At 56.3% G+C, this 27,470-nt stretch overlaps 3 protein-coding genes across 5 annotated transcripts; all 3 read right to left on the bottom strand.

Moving 5' to 3' along the window:
- Positions 1 to 740: 740 nt before the first annotated feature.
- On the bottom strand, positions 741 to 4,482 carry DGUOK (deoxyguanosine kinase). Its single transcript, XM_085080604.1, has 7 exons — positions 4,363 to 4,482; positions 3,394 to 3,506; positions 3,134 to 3,315; positions 2,554 to 2,701; positions 2,134 to 2,249; positions 1,918 to 2,017; positions 741 to 1,184 (listed from the first exon to the last, which is right to left on the bottom strand). Exons 1-7 carry the CDS (start codon positions 4,439 to 4,441, stop codon positions 1,095 to 1,097), a joined length of 828 nt encoding a protein of 275 aa, XP_084936730.1. The 5' UTR covers positions 4,442 to 4,482; the 3' UTR covers positions 741 to 1,094.
- Positions 4,483 to 5,223: 741 nt separating this feature from the next.
- Positions 5,224 to 8,639, bottom strand: ACTG2 (actin gamma 2, smooth muscle). The gene is made up of 9 exons (XM_085080747.1): positions 8,483 to 8,639; positions 7,550 to 7,721; positions 7,335 to 7,463; positions 7,136 to 7,246; positions 6,492 to 6,576; positions 6,252 to 6,413; positions 5,965 to 6,156; positions 5,590 to 5,771; positions 5,224 to 5,477 (listed from the first exon to the last, which is right to left on the bottom strand). The coding sequence occupies exons 2-9, from the start codon at positions 7,673 to 7,675 to the stop codon at positions 5,334 to 5,336; spliced, it is 1,131 nt and encodes a 376-aa protein (XP_084936873.1). The 5' UTR covers positions 7,676 to 7,721; positions 8,483 to 8,639; the 3' UTR covers positions 5,224 to 5,333.
- A 2,280-nt stretch (positions 8,640 to 10,919) lies between these two features.
- Positions 10,920 to 27,369, bottom strand: STAMBP (STAM binding protein). Of its 3 annotated transcripts, XM_085080745.1 has the most exons (11): positions 27,221 to 27,285; positions 26,771 to 26,886; positions 24,750 to 24,980; positions 19,518 to 19,593; positions 18,473 to 18,568; positions 17,461 to 17,785; positions 16,645 to 16,769; positions 15,743 to 15,880; positions 13,880 to 13,992; positions 13,427 to 13,526; positions 10,920 to 12,994 (listed from the first exon to the last, which is right to left on the bottom strand). In XM_085080745.1, the coding sequence occupies exons 3-11, from the start codon at positions 24,962 to 24,964 to the stop codon at positions 12,938 to 12,940; spliced, it is 1,245 nt and encodes a 414-aa protein (XP_084936871.1). In that variant the 5' UTR covers positions 24,965 to 24,980; positions 26,771 to 26,886; positions 27,221 to 27,285; the 3' UTR covers positions 10,920 to 12,937. The 3 variants fall into 3 exon arrangements, with proteins under 3 accessions (XP_084936871.1, XP_084936872.1, XP_084936870.1); XM_085080746.1 differs by lacking the exon at positions 26,771 to 26,886 and having other exon boundaries at positions 17,461 to 17,782; positions 27,221 to 27,369; XM_085080744.1 differs by lacking the exon at positions 26,771 to 26,886 and having other exon boundaries at positions 27,221 to 27,369.
- Between the last annotated feature and the right edge of the window lie 101 nt (positions 27,370 to 27,470).

Raw genomic sequence — 27,470 nt, forward strand, 5'->3', positions numbered from 1 at the left:
TGGATGAGGCGGTGCAGCGGGTTGTTGTTGTAGGGTCGCTGAGTGTGGGGGTGCGCTAGGTTGTTGTTTTAGGGTTGTTGTAAGTGGGGGTGCACTGGGTTGTTATTGTAGGGTCTCTGGATGTCGGGATGCACGGGGTTGTTTTTGTAGGATTGTCGGGAGGGGTTGCACCACCGTGTTGTTTTTGTAGGGTCGTCAGCTGTGACTCCTCTGTTGTTGTTTTTGTAGGGTCATTAGTGGTGTCTGTGCAGGTCCTGCTCTGTGTTATTGTAGGGTCGCTGGAGAAAACCCCAGCGGGTGGCATCCAGCCTCTTGTGCTCTCCCCTCCATGTCCCACCCCACAATCCCCCCAGCCCCCCCCAAATCTCCCCACCCCAATCCCTGCCCCACGTCCCAGTCCCCCCTGCTTCCTCTGGGGCAGGTGTCCCACCTGTGTTCATGTAGGATCTCACACCCCCTCAGCCCCATAAAGGCCAAGCACCTTTCCCCACTCCTTTAGGTGTTCCCCTTAAGGCCCAGTGTCCCCCAGCCCCCTCCCCAGCAACTCCCCCTGCAGGTGCCAAATCCCCTTGGTTTTCCTCCAAATCCAGCCCAGCCTGACCAACGCCTGGGAGACCCCCAAGGCATTGTCGTCCCCCCCCATCACAACACCCCAAAACTGGGGGAGTAATATCCCCCCGTGTCCTGCCTAGAGCCGCCATGACCCTACACTCCCCCTGGTTCAAGACACAGAGGAGCTCGACAATGATTTATGTTTAATTTAAGGGAAAAAGAAGTAGATACAAACCACCAAAATATGGGCATTGGGTGTAACTTAAACACAGAGATCTTCCATTGGAATTCAACTAGTGCATCAAATCTACCTCAAGGAGCAGCTGCGGGTCCCTAAAGATGGGGAGGGGGTCACAGCTAAGACCTGGCCCCGAGCACGGGGAGTCCCCCTGCCCCCCAAAACTCATCACACGGCTGCACCTCCGAGGATCCACCTCAAAACCATTCCAGCGGCGCCTCAAATCCACCCCTCGCCCGGGACAAACGGGCTGAGGGGGTGGCTGGGGACCAGGACTTGTCCCTTGTCCTTGGGATCAGAATCTTCAGGCAGATGATGCCCCTTCCCCAGCTCCAAGAGGGTCGGGATGTGACGGCAAAATGTCAGTGCTCAGAGATGTCACGAAGGCCTCCACCTGCAGGGAGAATCTGCCTGAGGGTGTGGCACTGGGATGGTGATGGCGTGGAACTGGGATGGTGCAGGGATGACACTGGCATGGTACCAGGATGGCACTGGGGTGACGATGGGATGGAACTGGGATGGTGGAGGGATGGCACCATCATGGCACTGGGATAGTATAGGGCTGGAACTAGCACAACACTGGAATGGCACTGGGGTGGCACCAGCATGGCATCAGGATGGCACTGGGACAGTGATGGGATGGAAGTGCAATGGTGTAGGAATGGCACTGGCATGGCACCAGCATGGTACTGGGATGGTGTAGGGATGGCACTGGGATGGTGTAGGGATGGAACTGGGATGATGTAGGGATGGCACTGTGATGGTGATGGCATGGAACTTGGATGGCATAGGGAGGGCACTGGCATGGCACCAGGATGGAACTGGGATGGTGATGGGATGGAACTAGGATGGTGTAGGAATGGCAATGGGATGGCACTGGGATGGTATACGGTTGGAACTGGCACACCACCAAGATGGCACTGGGATGGTGTAGGGATGCACAGGGGTGGCACCAGGATGGCCCTGGGAGGATGCAGGGATGGCACTTGGATGGCTGACCCATCTCAGACCCACAATGTGGAAGTTATTTTTTCCATGGAAAACTGAAGCAGAGGTGGAGGCTCGGAGCCAGCATGGCTGTGATGGCACTCCCAGCACCAGGAAGCCACCGAGCTGTGCCACCCCACCTGTGCCATGAGGATGCCCTGCACAGCCACGTCGTGCTCAAAGTCCTTGTCCACGTCCAGCACCAGGACAGGCGTGTGCTGCGCATCTGCAAAGTGGATCCTGAGGGAGGGAGGGAAGAAGAGGAGCGATTAAGCCCCCCGCAAATAACAAACCCCAAATGGGGGGTCACCCCAAAGCCGCAGCCACCCAGGTGCTGGGGATAGACTGGGACTCACTCCGTGGTCTTGTCCACCAGCCAGTGCTGGTGCTGGGCGTGGAGCTGCTGCAGGTATCCCAGCTGGATCCCACCCTCCTCGCTCCTCGCCCTCCGCCGCAGCCGCTCCAGGCATGTCTGGGGGGATAATGGGAGAGATGGGAGGAGAACAGGGTGCAGGGGAATGGGAGATCAGTGGGAAAGAAAGGACATGGGTATCTGGTAATGCAGCATCATGGGAGGGACCCCAGAAGATGCTGCAGTCCCCTCTCCCCAAAACCACTCTAGAATCCATGGCAAAACTCCCACCGACATTCCCATGGGAAGAACAGTCCCTGCTCCTCCAGGGTGGTGACTTATGGTTAAACCCCAACATTTTGGCAATTCCAGGTGCCTGCTGGGATCCAAGTGGACCTGGTCGCCTCCTGCTTCCAGCACCCACCTGGGGCCTGGCCTGCAGGTAGAGGAAGCCTTGGAGGGTGGCTTTGGACCCCAGGTGCCGTAGCAGGAAGTCATGCCAATCCTGGTAAATGGCCCATTCCAGAGGCTGCAGGTGCCCAGCCTCAAACAGGTTCTTGGCAAAGACGTACCTGGAAGGGATGGAGAGAGGGGACCAGGCAGCTCCGTCATCCCCCACACCCAGTTGGCTTCACAGCCTTTTTCTTTTTAGCTTTTTTGCACCACCAAGGAACTGCAAGTGGTTAAATTAAGGTGAAAATCCCTAATTTGGGGCACATGCAGTGCCCAGCACAATTCAGCCCGACCAAGTTTGGCATCACCCAAATGGCTTCATGCCACCACCAGACACAGGTGAGGATGGGGCAGTCCCCGGAATTGTTGAAGAACCCCCAAATTACCCCCAAGAATCCCATTCCTGTAATTAAGCCTTGCTTTGGGCATCACAGAATGGTGTCTCCACTCATCCTGGAGGCCCAATGTCACAACCCAGGTACTGCTGATACTCCCTATCCCATGCATTCCCTTCATCCCTCTTTCTCAGCTATTTTTGGAATGCTGGGTACCTGTCACTGAACACAGAGCGTTCAAACACCCTCACCGCTGGGGGGCTCTCAGGGAGCCCCTCATCCGGCGGCTCCAGCATCGCCTTCAGCCGGCTGATGCACGAGAAGGTCTGGAAGGTGTAGGACCACCGGGCTGGCTCCTGGTACATCATCTGCAGCAGGTTAGCAGAGCCTGCAGATGCCTGTGGAGGGAGAGTGGGGGATGAGGGTGTCCCACAGTGGTGCCAATGGAGCCAGGATGGGGCTGGAATCGCCGCTACCTGGGCAGTGCCGCTGGCCGGCACCTTGCGCCACTGTGCCACGGGCTCTGTCACCAGGTGCCATTGCGGGAAGGTGGCACCCAGAAGCTTCAGGAAGGTCGATTTCCCCACGGCTGTGAGAGTGGAGGAAGAGCAGGGTGAGCCTGGGTGTCCTCCCCATTAAGGCTCCTGGGAATGTGGGGTGAGCCTGGGTGTGCCCCAGCTCTGGACTCTGGAAATGTGGGGTGTTCCACCCCCCTCAAATCCCAGAAACATGGAGTGAGCCTGGGTGTCCCCCCACTCCGACCCCAGTAACACAGGGTAAGCCTGGGTGTCTCCTGCTCCAAATCTCGGGATCCTGCGGTGAGCCAGGGTGTGCCTCCATCCCAGCTTCCAGGAATGTGGGATGAGCCTGGTTGTCCCCCTCATCCTGGCTATTGGGAACACAGGGTGAGCCTGGGGTGTCCCCCCACTCCAAATCGTGGGAACACGGGGTGTACTCCTTCCTGGCTCCCAGGAATGGTGAGCCTGCCTGTCTCCACACACAGGCTCCTGGAAACCTGAGAGCATCCCTGTTCTGGCTCCCAGGAACACGGGGTGAGCTTGAGTCTCCCACCCTGGCTCCTGGGAATGTGGGGTGAGCCTGGGTGACTCCACTCCGACCCCTGGGGAGCTGGGGTGAGCTCGGCTATCCCCCCATGCCGGCTCCTGGGAATGCTGTGTGAGCCTGGGTGTCCCTCGGTCTAAATCCCGGGACCAGGGACAAGGCTGGGTGTCCTCCCCGCGCGGCTCCCAGGAGAGCGGGGTTTTGGGGCTCCCCTCGCAGCAGTGGGAATTAATTACAGGCATTAACTCGCACCCCGGGATGCTCCAGCCTGCGCCGCGCCCCTTCCATCGCACCCCAAATCCTCCCGCTCCCCCCGCCCAACCCCCGTTCCGCCCCCGCAAGGATCCCGCCGCTCCCTTTGTCCCCCGTGTCCCCTCCGGTACCGATGTTCCCCTCCAGGGCCAGGCGCAGGGTAGCCCCGCACCGCCCCATCCCGCCACCGCTTCCGCCTTCCCGCGTCATATGCTAATAACATGGTAATGAGCGGCGCGCGCCACCGCCCCGTGACGTCAACGCGCGGGAAGTGGGCGGGGGGAAGGCGGGGGGGCGGAAACAGCGCCGGGGGGGCGGGATGGGGGGGGACTGGGGGCGATATGGTAATTTATGCAAATGAGACGCTGTCCACAGCACGTCCAGGCAATGCGGGGGGGAGGGGGAGAGGGCGGGGCACAAAAAAAGGGAGGTGGGGGCATCAGGGTGGGGTCGGGGGCACCAATTCGGGGTCAAGGGTGTCGAAGTGGGATTGAGGTCACCAGTACAACATTGGGGTCACCAGCGCAGGGTTGGAGTCTCCAACACAGCGTCAAGGACATCAGTATAGTGTTGGGGTCCCCAGTATGGTGTCATGGGCAGCAACATGGGGTTGGGGTCACCAGCTCAGGGGGTTGGGGTCACCAGCTTGGGGCTTGGAGGCATCCCCCAAGGATGACATCAATATAGGGTTGGGGACACCATTGTGAGGCTGAGGGTATCAATGGCTGGGAGGCATCAGCAAAGGGTCAGGGGCACCAACATGACATTGGGGACATCAACATGGGATTGAGGGCATCAGCGCAGGGTTGGGGTCACCAACACGGACTCAAGGGCATCGAGGTGGGGTTGGGGGCATCAAGGCAGAGTTGAGGCCATCAGCAGAACATCATGGGCACCAACATGAGGTTGGGGCTCCCCCACCCTTCCCCCCATTACCCTCAGTCCCCTCCAGCCCCTCCCAGCCCCCAGATCTCCCAGGAAAGATGCAGAGCTTGGAGAAAAGGTTTTTTAATGCGCAGTGGGCAGTGGGGAGGAGCAGCAGGAGGAGGAGTGGGACACCCCAGCCTGGGCATGGGGGGCCACCATGGGGCGGGGAGGGGGCTTAGAAGCATTTTCGGTGGACAATGGAGGGTCCGGCCTCGTCGTACTCGGGTTTGCTGATCCACATCTGCTGGAAGGTGGAGAGGGATGCCAGGATGGAGCCGCCAATCCAAACTGAGTACTTCCTCTCCGGCGGGGCAATGATCTGTGGAGACAGGAGCCCTTAGGATACACCCCCTGATCCTCCCCCAAACCTGCACCGGGAGAGGCTTTGGGGTGGTGGTGGCCACAGTTTGGCCCCCTCCCCCAACACCTACTTTGATCTTCATGGTGCTGGGAGCCAGCGCCGTGATTTCCTTCTGCATGCGGTCGGCGATGCCAGGGTACATGGTGGTGCCGCCGGACAGGACATTGTTGGCATACAGATCCTTGCGGATGTCGATGTCGCACTTCATGATGGAGTTGTAGGTTGTCTCATGGATCCCAGCAGACTCCATGCCTGGGGTGGGACGGGGCTGTCACTGACTGACCCCTGCCCGTGCCTCCTCAGGGCTCCCCAAAAGAGCCATGGGGACACCCATGGGTTTGTCCCACCAAAGTGCTTGAGGGAGCCCCAAAATGCCTCTGTGGGGCTGTTTGCCTGCTGGTGGGGATGGGGCAACCACTCCCAGGAAGAATTGGGGTTGGCTCACCGATGAAGGAGGGTTGGAAGAGGGTCTCGGGGCAGCGGAAGCGCTCATTGCCGATGGTGATGACCTGCCCGTCGGGGAGCTCGTAGCTCTTCTCCAGGGAGGAGGAGGAGGCAGCCGTGGCCATCTCGTTCTCGAAGTCGAGGGCCACATAGCAGAGCTTCTCCTTGATGTCACGCACGATTTCCCGCTCGGCTGTGGGACACGATGGCGGGACAGGCTTAACCTGGTGCCACCACAGTGACACCGCGGGGTCCCTGCCAGCCCCCACTCCCTCCCTGTCCCCCTACCAGTGGTGACGAAGGAGTAGCCCCTCTCAGTGAGGATCTTCATGAGGTAGTCGGTGAGGTCACGGCCGGCCAGGTCGAGACGCATGATGGCATGGGGCAGAGCGTAACCCTCGTAGATGGGCACGTTGTGGGTGACACCATCCCCGGAGTCCAGGACGATGCCTGGGAAAGGGGGGAAGGTGAGGGAAGACACTCCAAGCTGCCTTGGTCCCTTCCCCGTTGTGGATGTCCCCTACTCACCAGTGGTGCGGCCGGAGGCGTAGAGGGAGAGCACGGCTTGGATGGCGACGTACATGGCGGGGACATTAAAGGTTTCGAACATGATCTGGGAGGGAAAAGGAGAGGGGCAGCAGGTTAGGAGTGAGCACAGGGGTCAACAGCACATCCCACCACGACCCATGGGGGCTGTGCCTTCCTGGGGTCAGGGCACTGCATGGAAAAACACATGGATTGTTGCACTGCACAGGAAAAATAGGTGGATGGTTGCATTGCACGGACATGTGGGTCAGTGCATGGCACAGAAGAAGACAAGGGTCGCTGAGTCGCACTGGGAAACGTGGGTCAGAGCGTGGTGTGGCAAAGCGTGAGTCAAAGGATGGCATGGAAATGTGAGTCACCACACTGCACAGTCACGTGGGGCTGCACGGCATGGGGAACACGTGGGGCAGTGCCTTGTGTGGCAAATCCTGTGGGTCCACACACTGCTGAGAGACCCCTGGGGCCACCTGGGCAAGTGAACTTCCCACTGGGATCTCTGCCCTTATCCAAGCACCAAACTGCACCCCACCTTCACTCCTCCACCCCACAAAACCCCCAAATTCCCCAGCCCTTCCTGCAGTTTTGGAGGGTCCAGCCCCATCCCCAGGGGTCCTGCGATGCCTTACCTGGGTCATCTTCTCCCGGTTGGCCTTGGGATTGAGGGGTGCCTCGGTGAGCAGGGTCGGGTGCTCCTCGGGGGCCACACGCAGCTCGTTGTAGAAGGAGTGGTGCCAGATCTAAGGCGGGCAAAGAATTGGGGTCTTAATCCCATACCGATGCCAGGGTCAGCTTGGTTCCCACTCTCCATTGCTGGAGGAATCTCACCTTCTCCATGTCATCCCAGTTGGTGATGATGCCGTGCTCGATGGGGTACTTGAGTGTGAGGATACCTCTCTTGCTCTGCGCCTCATCGCCCACGTAGCTGTCCTTCTGCCCCATGCCTACCATGACACCCTAACGCCGGCGAGAGAGGCCTTGTTAGCCACATTGTGGTGATTAGAGCAGGCTGAAGGCTGCTCCTGGCCCCCCTGGGTACCCACCTGGTGCCGAGGCCGCCCCACGATGGAGGGGAAGACGGCACGAGGGGCATCGTCGCCGGCAAACCCGGCCTTGCAGAGGCCAGAGCCGTTGTCGCAGACCAGAGCAGTGGTTTCCTCCTCGCACATGGTGGGGCTGGGAGTGCTTGGTGGTCAGGGGGACCTGGGGGAAAAGCTGTGGCAAGGGGGGAAAGTGGCATTAAAGGGGGGAAAGTGGGTTGGGGACAGGGTTTATCCCACAGCACCACATCCAGCTTTGGGGTTGGAAGGCTTGGAGTCCTTGAGGATGGGTAGCCCTGCAAAATCCTCCATGGGACAGTCTGGCCCCAGTGCAGCCATGCTGGGAGCAGGAAGATGCTTGTTCCCTGTGGGTGCTGCTCCAGGCTGATGCTGCTTCTCCATCCTTCTCCAGCCGGTGCCCAAAATCGGTGCCCAAAGCCTCCTGCCTGCACTCCCTGGGGAGCTCCAGTGTTGCCATGCCTGGCTGGTGCTCCCCAAAAGCGGGCATGGGGGTGGCAGGTGATGCCCTTTCATCCGGTTCTCTCAGCAGCCTCTTGCTGCTCTGACCTTACATCCACTCCCAAAAACGAGGATCAAAACAGCCCTTCCCAGGGGGTGCCCCCTGCACCAGAGGATGCACTCTGAATCCAGAGGGAAGCAGGCAAAACCTTGCAAGAGCCCACAAAGCAAAAGATCCCAAATCACGGGGATTTGTGGAAGAGCGCAACTTGTTTTGGCCTCAGCCCAGCTCTCATCACCTCAAAGGAGGCCCCTGGCTGTGGGGTTGTGGTGGGGTTGGCACCCCCTCTGTGCCATGCAAACTGAGCTGGGGCCACCCCATAAATGCTGGGGCACCCCGAAACCCCCCCGGGTGTTTTTCCTTCCTGCTCTCCTCCAAGGAAAAAGGGAAGCAGGGCTGGGCAGGGCAGTACTCACCGCAGAGGCGAGAGATCCTTTCCTCTGGGACTGAGTCCCGATGTGCCGTGGGTATAAATACCAGTCAGCCCGTGGAACCTCAGAGGCGGATCCTCTCTAAACAAAGACCCTAAATAGGCTCAGTGATGGTGTGTTGGCCATATGGCCATATAAGGTGTTTTATTTCATTAAATTGACCTTGGGCTGGTGGTAGGACCCAGGACAGTTAATTATTGTAGGAAAATGTATGTAGGGATGCTTGGGAGGCAACAGCCCAAGTTGTGAGTCCGTTCCTTTTATGCTCCGCTCCGATAAACAAGTGAGACACAAGTCCTTATAAGCGACAGGCTCAGAAAAAGGAGGTGGAAGTAACTCTAGTTCCTGGGTAGAGTGTGGAGAAACCCCAGCCAGGTGGAGGTGGGTGTTGGGGCTCTGCCGTGGGGGACACCCCGGAGCCAGGATGGGAATTTGGCATCGCTGAGACGCTGGAAACGCACGGGGTTGGTGCATCGCCTCCTCCTGGCCTCAGTTCCCCCACATCCCTGACATCCAGCACTTCTGAGATGCCTCTCCCTGTGGTTTTCTCTCTCCGCCCTCATTTTTGGGCGTTTAGTATCCCAAAGCCCCTCATTTCCCAAATCCTCGACCTGAGCCAATTGTGGGTCCAAATCCCAACCCCCACTGTAGGTGCATCCAGCTCTGATCTCTCCCGGGAGGATTTTGGAGGTGGGATGAGCTCAGACCCCCAAGGGGCAGTGTGGCTGCTGTCCCCAAGCCCCCCTTCCCAGACACAGCTCAGGGGGGCCAAAGCCACCCCCAGCCCTGCTAGCCGAAGTCTGGAAGCAGGAGTGAAGCCACAGAGGCCCCATGCCCTGGCAGAGGCCAACCAGCAGCTCCCAAACTCCCGGCTGCCTTTTTAAGGACAACAGGCACTCACCAGGGAGTCTCCCGGAGCACCCGGGGGAGGCAGGAGAGATGCCCTGGAGTCACCCCCCAGAGCTACCGGGGCTCGAGGGAAACTGAGGCACAGGGGGCCCAGGCTGCCTGCTGCTCCCAAGGATGCCAAGCTGTGCCCAGGGCAGGGACATCCTGGCACTGGTGCAGTGACAAGGAACTGCAGGGTCCCACCACAACCAAGGGACCCCAAGGTCCTGGTGTCCCCCATGGCTCTAGAGGGAGGGAATGGACTCTGGGCTGTCACCCCATGGGGCAGGACAGGGATAGGGACACACTGTTCCCCCAACACTGCCAGGCCATTCACACATCCAACATCCCCCATGGATGGCTCTGTCCCAGAGGGAGGGAGGGGACTCTGGGCTGTCACTCCCCAGGGCAGGACAGGAACATGGTGTCCCCCAAGCACACCCAGCCTGTTCACACCTCCAACAGACCCCATGATGGCCCTGTCCCAGAGGGAGAGAGCAGAATCTGGGCTGTCACCTCCTGGAGCAGGACAGGAACATGGGATCCCCCCAGCACTGGCAGTCCCTCCACAGCTACAACATCCCCCATGCCAGGCATTTCCCTTTCCCTGGGAAACCACTCACAGGGGCTGGATTTGTCCCCATGCCATGCACTTAATGACCCCCCAAACCCCCAGCTCCAGGGTCCTGCTGCCACCTCACATCTCAGCTCGGCTGGGCCCCCGCCAAGCATGAGGTCACCAAGGGGAAAGGCTGCCATATATGACATGTTGAAAAAAAACCCCTTTAAAATAAATTATCCCCAAACTCAGCAGAGTGGGGGTTGGAATAGGGGGTTGATAAGTTGACTCTTGCAGCTACAGAGTCTCATGTGGAGGGAGCACGGCTGTGCCAGGAGCTGCACAGAGTCGGTGGCAGGATGCCATCCCAATCCATGGCAGGGGGACATTCCCAAAGCCCTGGAGACACCCCTGACCCCCACGCTGGTGCAAACCACAGAGCACGAACCCCAGCCACCCCTCAGCAGCTCCAGGACACATCACTGTCGCTGGGGACAAGACTGATCCAGGCTCCCCCCTGTCCCTGTGGGATCCCCGACCCTCGCAGCCCACGGCGGCTCTGGAGCTGGGCCGGCAGCAGTGCAGCCCCGAGCAGGAGCCACGCGCAGCCTAAAAAGGAAAGGTTTGGCCCCCGCAGCCAATCCAGCTGCCGGCGGCCCCGGGATGCTCGCAGGAACGCCAGGCATCCCACGGCACAGGCGAGGCCAGCATGAGCCTGGGACGAGGATGGGGCAATCCCTTCTTTGCCGCTGGATTTCAAAAGTCCCGGCGCCGCCCCAGCCCTCAGCACCTCCCTCAGGGGGAATGTTCACGATTGGAACCTCTCAGGATGCTGCTGAGGATGGACAAACCCGTGAGGAGAGGGATGATGAGAGGGATTTGGATGCATTCCCACTCCTGAGGTGGAGATAAGCATCACTCCCTGCCTGCAGGAACCCCCTGAAACACACAACCCACATTGTCACAGACAATAAATCATTCCTGCAAAGTGTAGTTTGTGTTCGGGTTCAGCTTCTCCCGAATTCAACCTCATTTTGGGTGATTTTAAGGTGCAACAGTCACATCTGGCACAGCTGAGGAGCCAGGTTAGGTTCGTGGGACATGCAGCGGCGCCAGGTCATTGACATTCACTGACACACGAAGTGGTGACTCAGGGAGTTGTAGTGAAAAAATGTGATGAAAAAGCTGGGAGCTGAGGGAGCAGTGCTGGGATGGAGGTGGCAGCTGGGCCCTGACCTGAGGAACTCCCTGCTCCAAGGAATGTGGAAAATACCCTGGGAAGGTTTGTCAGTAACTGGGACAATGCAAGGGTGGTGATGTGCCACCCGCTCCTCTGGCTGGTGGGTGCTGGAGCCAGTTTAGACCTGACACCTGCAGGGATGTGGAGCTGGGATAAATCCCTTGTGATATTCCAAACAGATCTGAAGGAATTGCTGCTTTGCAAGATGTGATTTTCCACCTTGTGTCACCACACTGCTCTGGGGGAGCCCTCAGGGTGAAGAGCTGCTCTGCTGGGTGGAGAGCTGTGGGATGAACAATCCTACATGGAAACTGCAATCCCCTTCCAAGCATGGTTTAAATTAATTAGGTCTGAAAACGAGTTCCCAGAGATGCCCCGAAGGCCCCTCACTCCTGTCCCACCCCCGGGGCCAGCCTGTTCCAGAAAATGACTTGGGAAAAGCTGGGAGCAGCACTTGTCACGCAGGGGATGCCGCAAACACACCAACCCCCAAAGAAATGGATTCCCTCCGAGCCAGACCCCCAACCCATGGAGAGAGCTCAAAGAAAACGAGTGGCATAGGAGGCCCAGCCCGGCTAATCCAATCCATGTGTGTTAAACAGAACACCATGGGGTGCTGGATGTACAAGGACATGACATAAGGACAAGGATGTTTGCATGCCAGGTGGGAAGGCAGCTCCAGCCTCTTCCCCTCCCCACACAGCCATGTGCTGACCATCCTGAGAGGGATGTGGGGATGTGGATCACGCTCAGCACTCAACACAGCTGCCTTCCACCTTGGAATGCTGCTGCTCCCCTCCCCCCGAGGGCGAGGGCTCGGCAGGGAGCACAGGGAAGGAAAATCTGTGCTTGGCACCCGACTAAAGCACCTCGGAGGAGGGTCCAGCACAACAGCGACGTCACGGAGCGCTCGGATTTGGCAAGGACAGGCTTCCTGCTGCTTTGGGATGTTCAGAGGCAATCAGGCACAGGGATCTTTGAGGATGGAAGTGGTCAAAGCTGCTGGAATCCCATCTTGGAGCAGTGATGGCAGCCAGGAGATTGAGCTTCTCCACGGTAACACTTGTGGATCTCCAGCCAGGAAAATGGATAAAGTCTCCAGACACCCCTAAACACTGCTGGGATGAGGCAGCTGGGGCAAAGCAGGGCCACATCCAGGCATCTTCAGCCCTGAAACGCTGAAAGAGATCCCAAAGGAGGTTGGGGCTTCTTCCCTCCCCAGGCAGACACACAAGTACCAAGAAGCAGGAGTAGCACTGAGCTCATGTTGAGGTGACAAGGGTCAGCAAGGTTTGATTTTAAACTGTCAGAAAGATTTATCTGCTCCTTGAAGCTGTGCTGACACCAAGCAACCCGGAAAGGAGGACAAAACAGGGCATGGGTTAAATTGGGCAAGTCCCAAAAGCACTTGAAGAGGTTTCCACACCTCACGGTTGCAGCAAGTCACGGGGAACCTCCCCAGGAGGCCATTTAAGCCATGGATTGGAGTTAAACAACTGCATTAGTGTTGGCTTCTGTCTGAGTTCCCAGCTGGCTTTTCCCCACACCTCGCGCCCTGGCCCCATCCGCCAGCCCCACGCCAGGCACTGAGGTTCCAGGGGCTCCTGCTGAGGGCAGGGATCTGATTCCACCGCAGGGGAGGGAGGAGAGGGATCACTACACGGTAGAAATCATCTGCTACAGGAGGAAGAAAACCAATTCCCTATGCCTAAAGGAAGGTGGATGGGTCCTGTGAAGGGATAAGGCAAGAGGCTTATCGGAGATCCATCAGGACCACGTCTCTCTCGACTATTGACACATGACTGCAGGTCTGGAAGAGAGGAAAAGAGGGGACAGGGGGTTATTCAGATGTTCCCACAGTTCAGGTGAGTCTCCTCTACCCCCTGACACAACCTGCAGCCAGTGCCCTTCCCAGAACAGCCCTTGGAGCAGTTCCTGGGATCACCCCAACTGCTGGCCCTGTCTGGTGCCACACAGAGACCCAAACACAAATCTCCCCCCTCCAACAGCCCTTTGCTGCTGCCGTGCTCTGTTCCTGCAGTGAGGAGTTCTGCATCACACCTCCAACACCTGTAAAACCTTGGCAAGCTCCTCCACCTCCACTCTGGGAACTGGAGACCAGCCCCTGCCAGGCTGAGCCTCCTGGTCACAGCCCAGCACCCCGACATGGATTGAATTTAAGTGAAATGTCCAACACACCAACTCCCCACCCCACAGCCCCCCCAGCTTTGGGGGGACTCACCGTGAAGAGAGGGGGGTCTTTGGGGTGTGGGTGGAACCCCTTCTGCCGGCAGGATGAGATCTCCTCCAGGCCATGCTCTGTCAGCTTGAAAAACCCTGTCCTGGAGCAAAGGAACACGAGCTCTGTAGGTCAAGGCTCTGCAGGTACAGCCACACCTCCTGGGCCCCAAGGAGCATGTTTCGGGCTGCTCATCTCCAGCAGGAGCAGAGATTGAGGCTGAGGGACACCCCCCTGTGTGGGACACCCCAATTCCTGGGAAACTCCTGTCAGGGGTGGGCAAACCCTGCCCAGACACAACCCCCCAAAGCAGCTCACAAGAGCTGTCCACTCACACGTGATGTGAAATTTTATCCCCACACCAGGAATGTGAGAGAGGAAGGGTGTGGTAAACAGTCCAGGCAGAGGGAAATGCCTTCCCCACCCCACATGCAGACTGCTGGTATCCAGACTCACTCCTGGTATTTTGGGGAACACACGATAGCGATGGACTCTGGCAGCATCATCTGGTAGGAGCAGTGGGTGTGCAGATCCACACTGGACAGGAACGCTGTCTGTGTGGGATGGGTCTGAAACAAGCAACACAGGGACAGCAGTTACAGCAGGTTTGGAAAACTGGTCCCAAGGGATCGTGTCTGCCAGGAGAATCTTGTGACAGAGGAAACTCAGCTCCTTGGAGGGCACAGGGGACACACCTGCACCCTGAGAGTGTAATTTGTGGAACAGTTTAGGTTGGAAGGACCTTAAAGCTTATGCGGTTCCACCACTGCCATGGGAAGGGACACCTTCCACTATCCCAGGGTGCTCCAAGCCCTGTCCAACCTGGCCTTGGACACTTCCAGGGATCCAGGGGCAGCCACAGCTTCTCTGAGCACCCTGTACCAGGGCCTCACCACCCTCACAGGGAAGGATTCCTTCCCAATATCCCATCTATCCCTGCCCTCTGGCAGAAGCCATTCCCCCTTGTCCTCACATCACTCCCTGCTCTTGTCAGAAGTTCCTTCCAGCTCTCTCATTGCCCCCTTTTTTTCAGACTGTCCTTCAACATGTGCTCCTCTTTTCCATTTGGAGTTACATACAAGAGGAGCTCTATGTTCCTGCCACATCCCATGAAAAATTACACCTTTAAGACACAACACTGTCCTTGCAGGGCACTTGCGCCTTGCAGGGCACTTCACACGTTTCTGAAGTGCAGCTCCTATAGGCTGGGCACATCCCACAGTGCTACAGCACTTCAGGATATCACATTCCATGGAGGGCTGTACAATCCCTGACAGCCACCACCTCACCCAGCTCCTGCTGACAGCTGGATTTCACACCTTAACTCCTGCTGAAAGCTCTTGCTTCTTTTCCTGGCTGGGTTTTTTTTGCCAAGACCAGCAGAAGGGTCAAAGGAATTCTGGAGGGTCCCTGAATGTGGCAGGGCTGTCACAGCAGAGGTAGCCCTGGAGCAGCCACCCTACATGGACCAGACACTTGGAGCAGCAGCATTTCCTTGTCCAAGCCCTCAGGGCAGCTGCTGCTTTCGAGAGATTACTCAGCAGCTCTGAACGTTTTGCTTGGCACAGATCTGACTGCCAAAGGCTCCGTGGGGACAGCGGGGCAGCCAGGGAGGAGTCTGCAACTGGCATATCCCACAGCTGCTTGGAAGGCAGACCTGCACAGGGACACAGCATGGGAGATGTATCCCTCTAGGAGGGGAGCTTGGAATGCCCCCACAGTGCCACTGGAGTCAGATTTTAGCTGGAGGAAACATGAGCTTCATGTCCAAGATCCCAGTTCCATAGAATCCCAGACTGGTTTGGGTTGGAAGGGACCTTAAAGCTCATCCGTGCCACCCCCTGTCATGGGAAGGGAACACCTTCCGCTATCCCAGGTGGCTCCAAGCCCTGTCCAACCTGGCCTTGGACACTTCCAGGGATCCAGGGGCAGCCACAGCTTCTCTAGGCACCCTGTGCCAGGGCCTCCCCACCTTCACAGGGAAGAGTTTCTTCCCAGTATCCCATCTAAACCTTTCCTCCTTTTCAAAGGGCTTGATGCTTTAGGAAGGAACCCAACATAAACCAGGCCTGGATTTCTCCATCAGAGCAGTGAACAAGACTGTACCAGATGCAGAAATGCAACCAGAAGCAGAAATGCAACCAGAGGGAGAAATCAAGCCAGAGGCAGAAACCAACTAAAGGCAGCAAACCCAACCAGAAGCTGCTGCCCATTCCCTGCCATCTCCTGCAGTAACTTCTCCTCCCCCAGCCCTGTTCCACCACCCCTTCCCCTTCGGAGGCCAGGCCTATTGGGAAGTGCCAGGGGAAGGAGACTCACATGGATCCAGCCCAGTGTGACAAGGCCGTGCTGGTCCTGGATGACAAAGAGCTCCTCCTCGTTCTCGGTGGTGCAGGAATCGGGGCCTCCCAGCTGCTTGGGGACAATGACGTGGGTGATGGTGAACTCGTTCCTCATCTGCAAGGCAATGGCAGCACAGGAGGATGTTATCTCCCAGACATGAGGGAATTTCCCAAGCCTTGGAAACAAGCCCACGGATGCATCCACCACCCATTTTTAGTTGCAGCTTCAAGTTACTGACAAGGGAGTTGCAGGATTTTCTTCCTGTTTCATTCTGCCTGCTGTGCAGAGCACCCACAGGAGCTCAGAGAAGGCCCGGACTCCCCCAAACCAAGCTCTCCATTCAAAAGGGGATGATGCCTCATCCCTAAACTATCTCCAGTGTCTGGAAGCAGCTGGACTGCAGGAAGTTGCTACATCAAACAACTTCATTTCAAAGCAAACTTCTGTGAGTGACTCAGGGCAGATGGGCTAGAGCTGGCAATAAAACCTGGGCACGCGAACTCTGGGGGAGAACAATGTCCTGTCAGCCTTGTCTGCATGGGGGTCACCAGCTGGGACACCCAATGGACAAGTGCCTGGAGCTGCCTGTCACCAGGAATGCCACCAGTGCCTGAGGCAGGTACCCAGCAGAGTCACCAACAGGAGAGAGGAGGCTGAATGGGGACTCAGGTTGGCACCTCACTCAGGGTGGGGAAATCCTAACCTGAAAACAAGGAAAGGGGAGGCAGATCATCCCTAACACTCACATGGAAGCCTGAAACTACATGGAAGAACTCCAGGACAAAAATCAGGGTCCTTGAGCCATTTCCAAAGCTATGGTACTGTGACAAGCAGTCCCTGTGCCACTTCTAGGGTCTCCATCAGGGTCATCCCCTTACCAGCTTCCCGCAGAGGATCCCACAGGTCTCCACACCCCGCACCGTGTTGGCATCAGCCAGCTGCAGGAATTTCTGGCACAGCTCCCTGGGGACAATGACCTGACGCAGAGCATCCACACCTGCATCTGCAGGGAGAATGGGAGCACGGTGAGGAAAAAGTCAGGAACACTGGAGGAATGGTCTCTCAGGGCAGCATCTGAAGGGATGAAACTGAGAAAATCCACCTGGGAAGATAAACTCTCCTTCCAGTGGCAGGCACAGCGAAATGTGCCGCTGTGACACTTGATAAAGGACAGGCACCACCTCTTTCAGAACAGGGAGAGAGACAGAGGGGAAGAATCCTTTCCCAGGGTGTCAAAAGGAGTATTTTGTTAGCACAAATGAAACCACACACACTTAGAGAATGTTATTTAAAGTAGGATGTGTCACTGGGCAAGACCCAGCCATTGGACACGTCTGAATCAGTGTTTTGGAACCATATTTAGTAGAATTTGGTCAGGAGGAGGATTCAATCAGCCCAGCCAGAAACTAAACCCCAATCTCCAACAAATATTTGGATCAAAGAAAGGCAAATAGGCTGCAGACTTTGGAAGAGCAGAGAGACTGGGCTGGAAAAGCATGGAGGGCACATTCCCAAGAAGAGACAGCTCTCTCCAGCCCAGTGAGTGTGCACTGGACGACATCCAGTGACTTGAAAGAGCAAACCCCCAGGAGGGGTGGAGCCATGATCAGATAATTCCAAGAGTCTCCCAGACAAAATGGCCATGTTTGGCTCAGCCCCACCAGGGGAGAAGGGATGCTCCAAGAGGTACTAACTGTTTTCCGTGCTCCCCAAAGCACTGGGCTTCAAAGATCTGTCCACAACAGGAGGTTTGGATGAGACAGTCCCCGCTGATGGACTTGCTGGGTGAACTGGAACCCTTGGGATTAAATCAGTTGGGGGCTTTTCCACACCAGGGACAAGGGGTCCATCCAGAGACTCGAGACTCGGCTCCGGCTTTCCAAATTCCTGCACTATTCTCAGGCGTTCCTTCTCCAGCTCCTGCCGCCGGATCATCTCCTCGAAGGCATGGAACTGCTCTTGTTCTGCCTGCTGCTGCTTCATCAGGGCTACCCGAGTCTTCTCCTCTTCCAGCTGCTGCTGCAAAGCCAAAGTGTGTGCAAATTACTCTTCTTCCTCCTGCTGAAAGGAGAAATCTGCCAAGGGACAGGAGCAGAGAGGGGGACACTGGCCCAGGGCAGAACACAAAGCCTCTGCAGGCCCTCAGCCATCCCCAGGTTATTTCTAAAGGGTCTGCAAAAGGTCACCAGCAAAAAGCATTTTCTGCAAGGAAACTCCAGCTTGCAGAGCACAGATCCAGAGCCAGCTGGACCACGGGCAGTAAAACCACTGCCTTATCCTCCTTCTCCCATGGCATTATAATCCCAGGTTGATTTCCCTCTATTCTAAAGCCACACTCGTCCAGAGCAAACCTGACTGCAGAGGTGTCTGCTTTGCCCACAGAACCCCAGATCCTTGCCCATGCTGAGTTTCTAGACCACAAGACCTGGATGTCGTGTTGGGACAAACAGAATAAACCAAGCAAACAGCCCCAGCTCAGGCTGGCCTGGGATGCACGAGGAAAAGAGCCAGGGAAACCTCTGACAGAGTCACCCACAGTGACAGCAGGGCCAGCTCTGTGCTGCAGGAGACGAGCCTGGACCCTGCAAGTTGGGGCTACGCAGATCTGACATTCCCAAGCACCCAGGGAGCCCTGGAGACCTGCCCTCTTCCAAACCCTTTGAGGCTGAGGGTCTCCTGAGGAGCCTCCAGTCTCCTCTCACTCACCTCCTGCTCCTTGTATTTAGCATAGTCCTTGGCGTACCTCTTTAACAGCTCCTCCTTGAGCTCTTCGGCTCGGGGAAAGGCTACTTCCTTCAGTTTCTGGGGAAGGAAACACAGGCATCAGAGTGGGGCAGCCCCAGGGCAAGAAAAACAAAACCTGAGCAGCTCAAGAATCCAAAAACCACTATTGAAATCACCAAGCAAGAGCTCAGGCAGTACCATCCTTTCCTCTTTTAATCAAAACTGAGCAGAGGAGCTGTAGCTTCTTGTGGCTATGAGGAATCTCTGAGGATTACCTGGGAAATCATCACTTTAAGCCATGTGGTCTTTAAAAAGCAGGGAGTTTAACAGGAAAGAAAGGACACTCCAGTGCTCAAGAGGAAGTAAACTGGACACCACAGCCAGCCCAGTGAAAGTGCAATGGAGTAAGAATCTCCCAAACCCTAACTCAGAGAATCATGGAATTGTTTGAGTTGGAAAATACCTCCAAGATCATCAAGTACAACCATTCCCCCAGTACTGCCATGTCCACCACTAAACCATGTCCCCAGGTGCCACATCCTAGTGTTTTGAAACACTCCCAGGGATGGTGGAAGCCTGTGCCAGGACTGGACAATGCATTTGGGAAAGAAGTTTTCCCAATATCCAACTAAAGCCTCCTCTGGTGCAACATGAGGCCATTCCCTCTCCTCCTGTCTCTGTTCCCTGGGAGCAGAGCCCCACCCCCTGGCTGCACTCTCCTGTCAGGAGTTGTGCAGAGACAGAAGGACCCTCCTGATCCCCCTTTTCCCTAGGCTGAGCCCCTCCAGCTGCTCCTGGTGCTCCAGACCCTTTCCTAGCTTCGTTCCTACCTCTGGACACATTCCAGCCCCGCAACAGATTTCTTGGAGTCAGGGGCCCAGAACTGAACTCCCAAGGAATCAGGACTGCCTGACCAAGCCCAGGCTTCTCAGCATTTGTGTGGATCACTGATCCCAAAGCCATGGAAACCCAAGGCTGATAACCATGACAACATTCCCATTCTGGACTTGGCAGTGTCTCCACTTACTTTGACCGTCTCCCTCTTCTCGGGAATGACAGCGGTTTTGTAATCACGGTGCTGCGGCAGCTTCTCAATGAAGAGCCTGGAAAAACAGGACAGCAACTGCAGTTATCAGTCAGGGCAGGAAGGGACAAGCACAGGACAGTCAGTGGCATTTTGGGGGATCCCTGGGGTTCTGTGCTTCCTACCAGGACAGTCTGTCCTTCTGCAGGAAAGCCTCCACCCCTAATGGTCTCCAGAGCTCTTCACAGCACTCAGGAGGTCTCACCTGATCCCAAGGGAATGCCTCATGCAGGTTGTTCTTCCACCTGGGCTCTGGAGATGATCCTCAGGGATAAATACACTTGTTTTGAAAGGAACCATTAATAAGCTGCTCTAAAATACCAAGGACACAGCAGTGATTCAGGAAGGTGCTTGGGCACCTGCTGACACCTGGGAGCATCCTGGGATTCCACCCAAGCTCAAGGACTCGGCTGACTCAGAGCTCACTGTCCTTCTGCACAGAGGGACAAAGAGTTTGTGCATGAGGGGAAATTAACTCAGACCTTGGACAGGGAAAGCTTGCAGGTGAGCTAAAAGCACATTCCCAACAGCCCAAGCTGCTGTACCAGGAGCTTTGGGCTCTGCAGCCTGAGCACTCCAGGTATTCCAGGCAGGAGAGTGAATTCTGTGCTGGCTTTGGGCAGGGAAATCAAGACTGAGCTCAGCATTGTCCTGCTTCCAGCATGAGTATGAAAGCGTTAACCTTCATCTTCTCTACAACTGGGATAACTGTTCTCCCCTTCAGAGAATCCCAGAATGGGCTGGCTGAGAAAGGACCTTAAAGTCCATCCAGTGCCACTTCCTGCCATGGGCAGGGACACCTTCCAATACCCCAGGGGCTCCAAGCCCTGTCCAATCTGGCCTGGGATATTTCCAGGGATCCAGGGGCAGCCATAGCTGGGAATTCCATCCCAGCCCCTCACCATCCTCACAGGGAAGAATTTCTTTCTAATATCCAATTTAAACCTCTCCTGTTCCCTCTTGTTCTGTCTCTGTCTGTCCATGTCTCTCCTAGTTTTTATAAGCCTCCTTTAAGTACTGGAGGGCCACAATGAGATCCTTCCATGGTGCTGTGCAGGACAGGGTGAAGATGCAGAAAAGAGCTCTGCAAGCACTAAAACAAGGAGGAAATCCCACAAACAAGGGGCAATTCACTCCGGCTCAGCTCTCTGGGGCTCCCCAGGCTTGAGACACTCCAAGTTATTCTGTGGCCAAGTCCCTAGTGGTGACAGAGTGCTCAGGGTGAGCTCAGGGGGGACTTAGCTGGGCCCTTCCCTCCTGCCAGTGGAGCTTTGCTGGCTCTGGGCATCCACAAAACTTTGGGGATAAGCCAAAATCCTTGCCCTCCTTCCTGCCTCTTGGCTACCCTGCTTCAACACCTGCAGGAGGATGTTCCAGCTCCTTTGGAGGGCAGCAATCTGCCCAGGCACAAGGAATAAGGGAGTAAGAGGACTAGACTGTGCCCCAAAGAGCAGCAGAAACCAACCATGCAAAGCCAAGCAGGCAAATCTCAGACTGAGACACTCTGAGAGACCTCTGTGTGTGCAGTAAACAAACCCAGCTGCTCCAAGCCCTGGCTCCCCTAGGGCGAGGAAGAACTTTTTGCCACCCCAAATGTTCCTAGTGAGGATACAGGATCAGCACAGTCAGGGCACAGCCTGGAGCCATGGAGAGGCTTCCTCCCAAACCCCCAGTGAGGTCCCTGCTCCCAGCTGGGGCTGTGAAGTAGGTCACTGTGCCGAGGAGACACAACAAGGCCCTGAGCGCTGCCAACAGCTCATAGATTAAAATGGAAGGGATTAATTAAGAAGGATTAAGAGCAGATGTTGGCCTGGGCAGGATGGAAAAACCAGCAGAGACAGCTGGGTTTCCACAAGTCAGGAAGCAGGGAAAAAAGTGGGCAGGAGGATGAGAGGAGGGCTCAGATAGCCAGAGGAAAACTCCAGGGTAAGAGCAGCAGCGGCAGGTTGGGATGGGGCAGAGGAAGGGCAGGAATAGCTCATGTTTCCTACCCAGAGCCCTGCTGAGGCTTGGCAAGACCAAAACCTGCAGCTCCCCTGGCCAGGAGTTTTGGGCTGGTTCAGTCTTCCGCCTGCTCCTGAGTCCAACGGAGCAGCAGCTGTTTGGCACTGAGCAGCCACAGCCAGGGCTATTTTTAAGCACAGCTCCAGTGCCCAGGCCAAGCTGGAGGCTCTTGAGTCCCTTGTGACACCCTCACAAGCCCCTGGAGCTGATCCAAGCAAATCAAAGAGCCCCAACACCACAGAAAAGTTGTGTCTTATTACTTTTTTCTTTCTTACTTGGTTCTACCAAAACTAACCCGAGTGTTCCTGATGGTGATTCAAGGAAAACAGCCACTGAGATCAATGCAGAAGCTGCTGCTCAGGACTATAGGCAAGGAAAGTCTTACAAGGTGACAAGACACCTTGTGTTAAAAAGTCCTAGAGCTAGTTATAGAATCATGGAATGGTTTGGGTGGGAAGGGACCTCAAAGATCATCCAGTCCCACCCTCTGTCATGGCAGGGACACCTATCCCTGCTCCAAGCCCCATCCAACCCGACCTTGGACACTTCCAGGGATCCAGGGGCAGCCACAGCTTCTCTGGATATGCTGCCTTCCTGCCCTCCTTGAATGCCGGGAAAGATTTGTTCCTTTATGGAAAAGAGCTGTGCAGCCAAACAACCTGCACAGGATTTTGCAGGGGGCTGGAGGCCAGTAGGGAACTCACTCCTTGATGGGAATCTGGGTATGGACCTGAGGATTTGGGGATTACCCCATGTCTGGACAAGGCTGTCTCACAGCCAATGGCTCTCCAAAATCAGGTGCCATGACCTCCCCGTGTCATTCAGCCCCTGAGCTCAGACTTGGGGAGGGCTGGAGAGAGAAATAACAGGAAATTCAGCATCCAAAAGCCACTTGAAGCACACCTCACTCCCAGGGATGATGTCCTCCCTCCCACCAAACACACCAAGCCAAGAGCCTCTCCCGTGCTTCTCAGGGCTGGAATCCTCCCTTTTCCATAGAAGAAAGCACCTGCGTGAGGCCATAAACCTGGCAGGGAGCTGGGCTCTGGGAAAGGACAGCCACAGCACTGCCTGCAGGCATGGGCTGAAGCACTGAGGAAAGAGTCATGGAATCCCAGAATGGTTTGGGTTGAATGGACCTTAAAGCTCATCCAGTGCCACCCCTGCCATGGGCAGGGACACCTTCCACTATCCCAGGGTGCTCCAAGCCCCGTCCAACTGGGCACTTCCAGGGTTGGGGCAGCCACAGCTTCTTTGGGCAACCTGTGCCAGGGCCTCCTCACCCTCACAGGGAGAAATTCCTACCCAATATCCCATCTAATCCTACCTTTTGGCTTTTTAAATCATCCTCCCTTGGCCTGATACACTCTGCCTATATAAAAGTCCCTCTCCCTACTTTTAATAACCCTCCCTTTTAGGGCTGTAAGATGTCCCCAGAGCTTTTCCTTCTCCAGGCTGAACACCCCCAGCTCCCCCAGCCTTGTCCCATTGCTAAAAAAGGGAGAACAGAGCAAGCCCATGAGAGGCTCCAGTTAGTTACCAGTGCCTCCTCTTGCTCTCTGGATTAGGACATCTAGAAAACATCAAATCTATTGCTTGAACTCCAGCTTCCCATCTTCATTGGAAGAAATGATGGTGGCATTAAGTTCCTATCTTTGGACAATCCAGGACAGGAGCTCACATTCGTCAGCACTGGAGAAATCCCACCAAGGGAAGGTTTTCCATCCTCCTGGCAGCTCAGCAGCCAGGCTGAAAATGCCACGAGTATTTGAAAGCTGCTGGAAAGACAACCCAGCACCTCTCACTGCTACAATGAAACAGCCTTCAGTTCATTTGTTTAGTTAAAAAGTTTCTCCTTCAGCCCCAGCTGCGTAACCGGCCTGGAAACCTTCCCAAAGGTTTTACACATCCCAGCTCCCTGTGCAGCCTCCCAAGGCCCTCACCAGGATGCCCATAAAAGCTCAGGAAGTGCAAGGCGAGAAGAAAAGCTAATCAGAGAAAAATGTGTTGGATTTAAGGGGCAGGAACCCTGCACACAGGGGCAGGGAGGGAAAATGCCCACAGAGATGCCAACCATATTGCGGGTAAGTCTGGGTAGAGTGGGCACAGCAGAGATTGCACCAGTGGCACTAGGCAGAACCAGGAGGGACAGGATTTAGGGAAAAAACCCTACAGGAACAGGACACTGTGCCATTGGGATAATTTCTGAGGATCAGGGTTTTCATCCCTTTAAACACTGCCAGGAGCATTACTGTGTTTGGGGGTGGATTATATTCCTGAGGTGTAAAAATAAATCCCCAAGTGGTCCCTTGCTCCTGAAGGAGGAACTCATTCACCGCTGTGAAAGGCTGTAGTAACCTCAGAGTAAAACAGGCTTCTCCTCTGAAGGTGGTTTATTAGAGAAACCACAACCCAGCCTTGATCCTTCCAGGTAGATACCGGATACAGAGATCCCTGACCACGGATCCCTGCCCAGCCCTATGATGTCACAGCCAACCTAGAGAAAAATTGAGGCCAATTTAGGTGATGAAACATCTGGAAACTTTGACTAACAGGTAGACAAAATCCCTCTGCTGCTGACAGGAGCCTCCAGAGGGACAGAGCAATCCAAGATCAGCCTACTTCCAAAAGGCATCTCATTCCCATACATACAAATATCTCAAAGGGTGTCAGAGGATGGTACCAGACTCCTTCCATAAGTGCCCAGTGACAGGCCATAAACTAAACCACAAAAAGTTCCACCTCAACATGAGGAAGAACGTCTTTCCATGGAGGGTGGGAGAGCCCTAGGACAGCTGCCCAGGGAGGGTCTGGAGTCTCCCTCTCCAGAGATATTCCAAACCCACCTAGATTCCTGTGTCACCTGCTCCAGGTGACGCTGCCTGGGCAGGGGCTTGGACTGGATGATCTCCAAGCCAAACTATTCTGGCATTATGGAATCTGTGAACCTTTACAAGTGAGCTGTGTCCGTGGGTTTGTGCCTCACACCTTTACCACATTTCCTGCTCAGTCCCACCCGCTGTGGGACACAAAATCCCCCAGGAGCAGAGCTCTCGCCAGAACCCAGAGTTCTTGAGTCCTCACAAAGGCCCCGCAGCATCCAGAGATGCTCTGAACACCCCAACTCAAGCCCAGAACCCCCCGCAGCCCACAGGGCAGCACTGCTCTTACGTGATGTACTTGTTGTAGAGGATGAAGGCGTGCTCGATGTTGCCCTCCTCGCAGTACACGGTGGCCATGCGCAGGATCTCCACGCCCGAGCGGAAGTAGCGCCGCGGCGGGATGTCCTCGCTCACCTCCACGCTGCTGCCCGCCTGGATCAGCCGCCGGACGCGCTCCTCCGGCGGGAGGCTGGCGCTGGCGTGGCCCGGCATGGTGACACACATCGGCCGTGGTGAGGCTCTGCGGTGCGAGGGAGGCAGGGACATCAAAACCGGTGTGAAACAGGGAGCAGGGAATATCCCGAGTTTGAAGGAGCCACAGGATCACCGATTTCAGCCCCTGGCCCTGCACAAACATCCCAACAATCCCATCCTGTCCCTGAGAGTGCTGTCCAAACACCCCTGGAGCACTGGCTGGGTCTGTGACCAAATCCTGGGGAGCCTGTTCAGCGCTCAGCCACAGGAATCAGCACTGCACAATCCTGAAGTGCCTCATCCAGTTTCCTCAGGATTGTTTTCCTTGACAGAAATCACCCCCCCCTCAGCAGAAAAGCATTTAATCCATGGGCCAACCTATGTCCTGAGGGAGGAATCTGGGAGAAGCCCAGCTCTTTTTGGGCACAGCACTTGGATATTCACCTGTATGACCTGAAAACCAGAGACAGCACATTCTGGACACTAATTTCAAGTTCTGACAGCTTTGACCCCCCCAAATCCCAGCCAAAGCATGTCTTCCTTCCCAGCTGTTTCTCCACACAACAAACCCAGTGCTGGTCACCAGTTTGGGGTGACACAGCCAAGGATATTCACTCAGATGGGAGCAGGAGCAGCTCCACAGGCATTTCAGCCCTGCAGCGTTTGCCTGACGGCACCAGGAACCTCCTAGATCCTTCCTTACCCAACAGACTCCATCCCAAGTGGTTCTTGGCTGGGCACACTTGCAATCCCTCTCTGCCTGTGCTGTGGGAGGCACTCCTGTCACCCCAGGAATGCAAAATGACCTGATCCATGTGGGAATCACCACAGCCCCATGGCAGGAGCTGATGGATTCCCAGTGGAGGAAGTGCCAGGACTGAGTAGCAGCAAGCCCAGAAATCTTCCACAATGCTCATCCTCCTATGCCAAAACCAGGTTTTCTTTGGAAAAGCCAGCCTGGATTAAGGTGAGGGTTAGACTCCCTGTGAAATTGCAGTGCTGACTCTAGAGCATCTCAACTGCCACATGCACTGTGCCAGGAATTACTGAGACTCCTTCCTTAGGGAGGGAAAGGTCCCCAGTGGGCCCTGCAGATCCTGGGAGAGAAGGGGAGGACCCCTTGGGGTTACCCTGGAGTGGGAGTCCTTTTTTGAGGCAGGCAGATCTGTTTTTCCCAGCCCACACCCTGGAGGAGCCTCTGTGAGCCTCTTGTCCAGTGGGATTCAGCTCTGCCAGAGGCTCCCATGTCAAAGCCCTTTGGAATGTGACATCTCAGGGGGACTTCAGCTTCCCCCCCACCCCACAGATGCTTCTGCTGGGGTTCAGCTGCTCCCCCAAACCAGAGCTCTGAGGCCCCTCCCCAAAATAACCCCCCTGCCAAATCCCAGAGTCCTTTTCCCCATGGGAAAACAGACGCCACTGACACCCTAAAACTCCCACAGCACTTCTCAAAACAAAAAGTGCCCAAATGATCCCCCCAGAGCTGCAACCCCCAAACTCCAGATCCTCCCCAGCTCACCAAGAGAGAGGGGGATCCCTCCCCAAAATCAGAGCCCTCCACAAGCCCCCCAGCCCTTGCTCTGCAAGGGAGAACAGGGAAACCCCCCCCCCACTGCCTGTTCCCACCAACAGCTCCCCCCCACTGCCTGTCAGCCCCAAAAAGCTCCCCCGAGGAGCACCGCCCAGGCCCTCCCCTCTAACACAAGCAAAGAACCTCATCAAAGCCTCCACAAGCTCCCACCCCCCACAACAGGGCAAGGGGCGCCCCAAAGCGGATCCCTTTCCTAATGGAAAAATGCCTCTTCCAAAGGGGAAAGAGCCCACGGCCAGTGTTACCTGACCAGATTCCTCCTTCTAAGGGGAAAGATCCCACAGTCAGAGTTAGCTGATCGGATCCGCTGTTCTAAGAGGAAAGATCCCGCGGCCAGAGCCCCCTAACAGAATCCTAATTCCTACGGGAAAACATCCCACAGCCCTGAGTAGATCTCCCTCCGTAAGGGGAATATCCCACAGCCAGATCCCCGATGCCGAGACCGGATTCTCCTTCCTAAGGTAAATACCCCACAGGCGGAACACCCCTGAGCGGAGCCCCTTCTTGAAGGGAAGATTCCAGACCGCCCTGACCGGAACTCCATTCGAGACCCTCCGGCCCCCCAACCGGCGCCCTCCTGCCGGGAGAGGTCGGGACATCCCAGCACCGCGCCCCCGACCCCCCAAGCCGCCCCCCATGCTCAGAGGGATCCCCACCACAGGTCAGGACCCTCCCATTCCCGGCCCATCCCTGACCTGCCGCGCGCGGCCGCCGCCTTCCCTCAGCGCTTCCGGGTTCTTCCCCACCCACCGCAGCACCGCCCCGCCTCGCTTCCAGCAGCCAATCAGAAGCCGCCTTAACATCCGGGCACGGGTAACCCACCACCCACTTCCGCCCGGCTGCGCGGCGGCCTCCTTTCCCTGAGCGGAACGTCCAACGTCACGACGTCATGGCGTCAGGCCTTAAAGGGACAGCGCCCGTGGCGGCGCCGCTCCGTCCAGCCCA

The sequence above is a fragment of the Lichenostomus cassidix genome, chromosome 22 (genome assembly GCF_008360975.1).
Source record: "Lichenostomus cassidix isolate B80296 chromosome 22, HeHo_3.0, whole genome shotgun sequence".
Lineage (NCBI taxonomy): Eukaryota > Metazoa > Chordata > Aves > Passeriformes > Meliphagidae > Lichenostomus > Lichenostomus cassidix.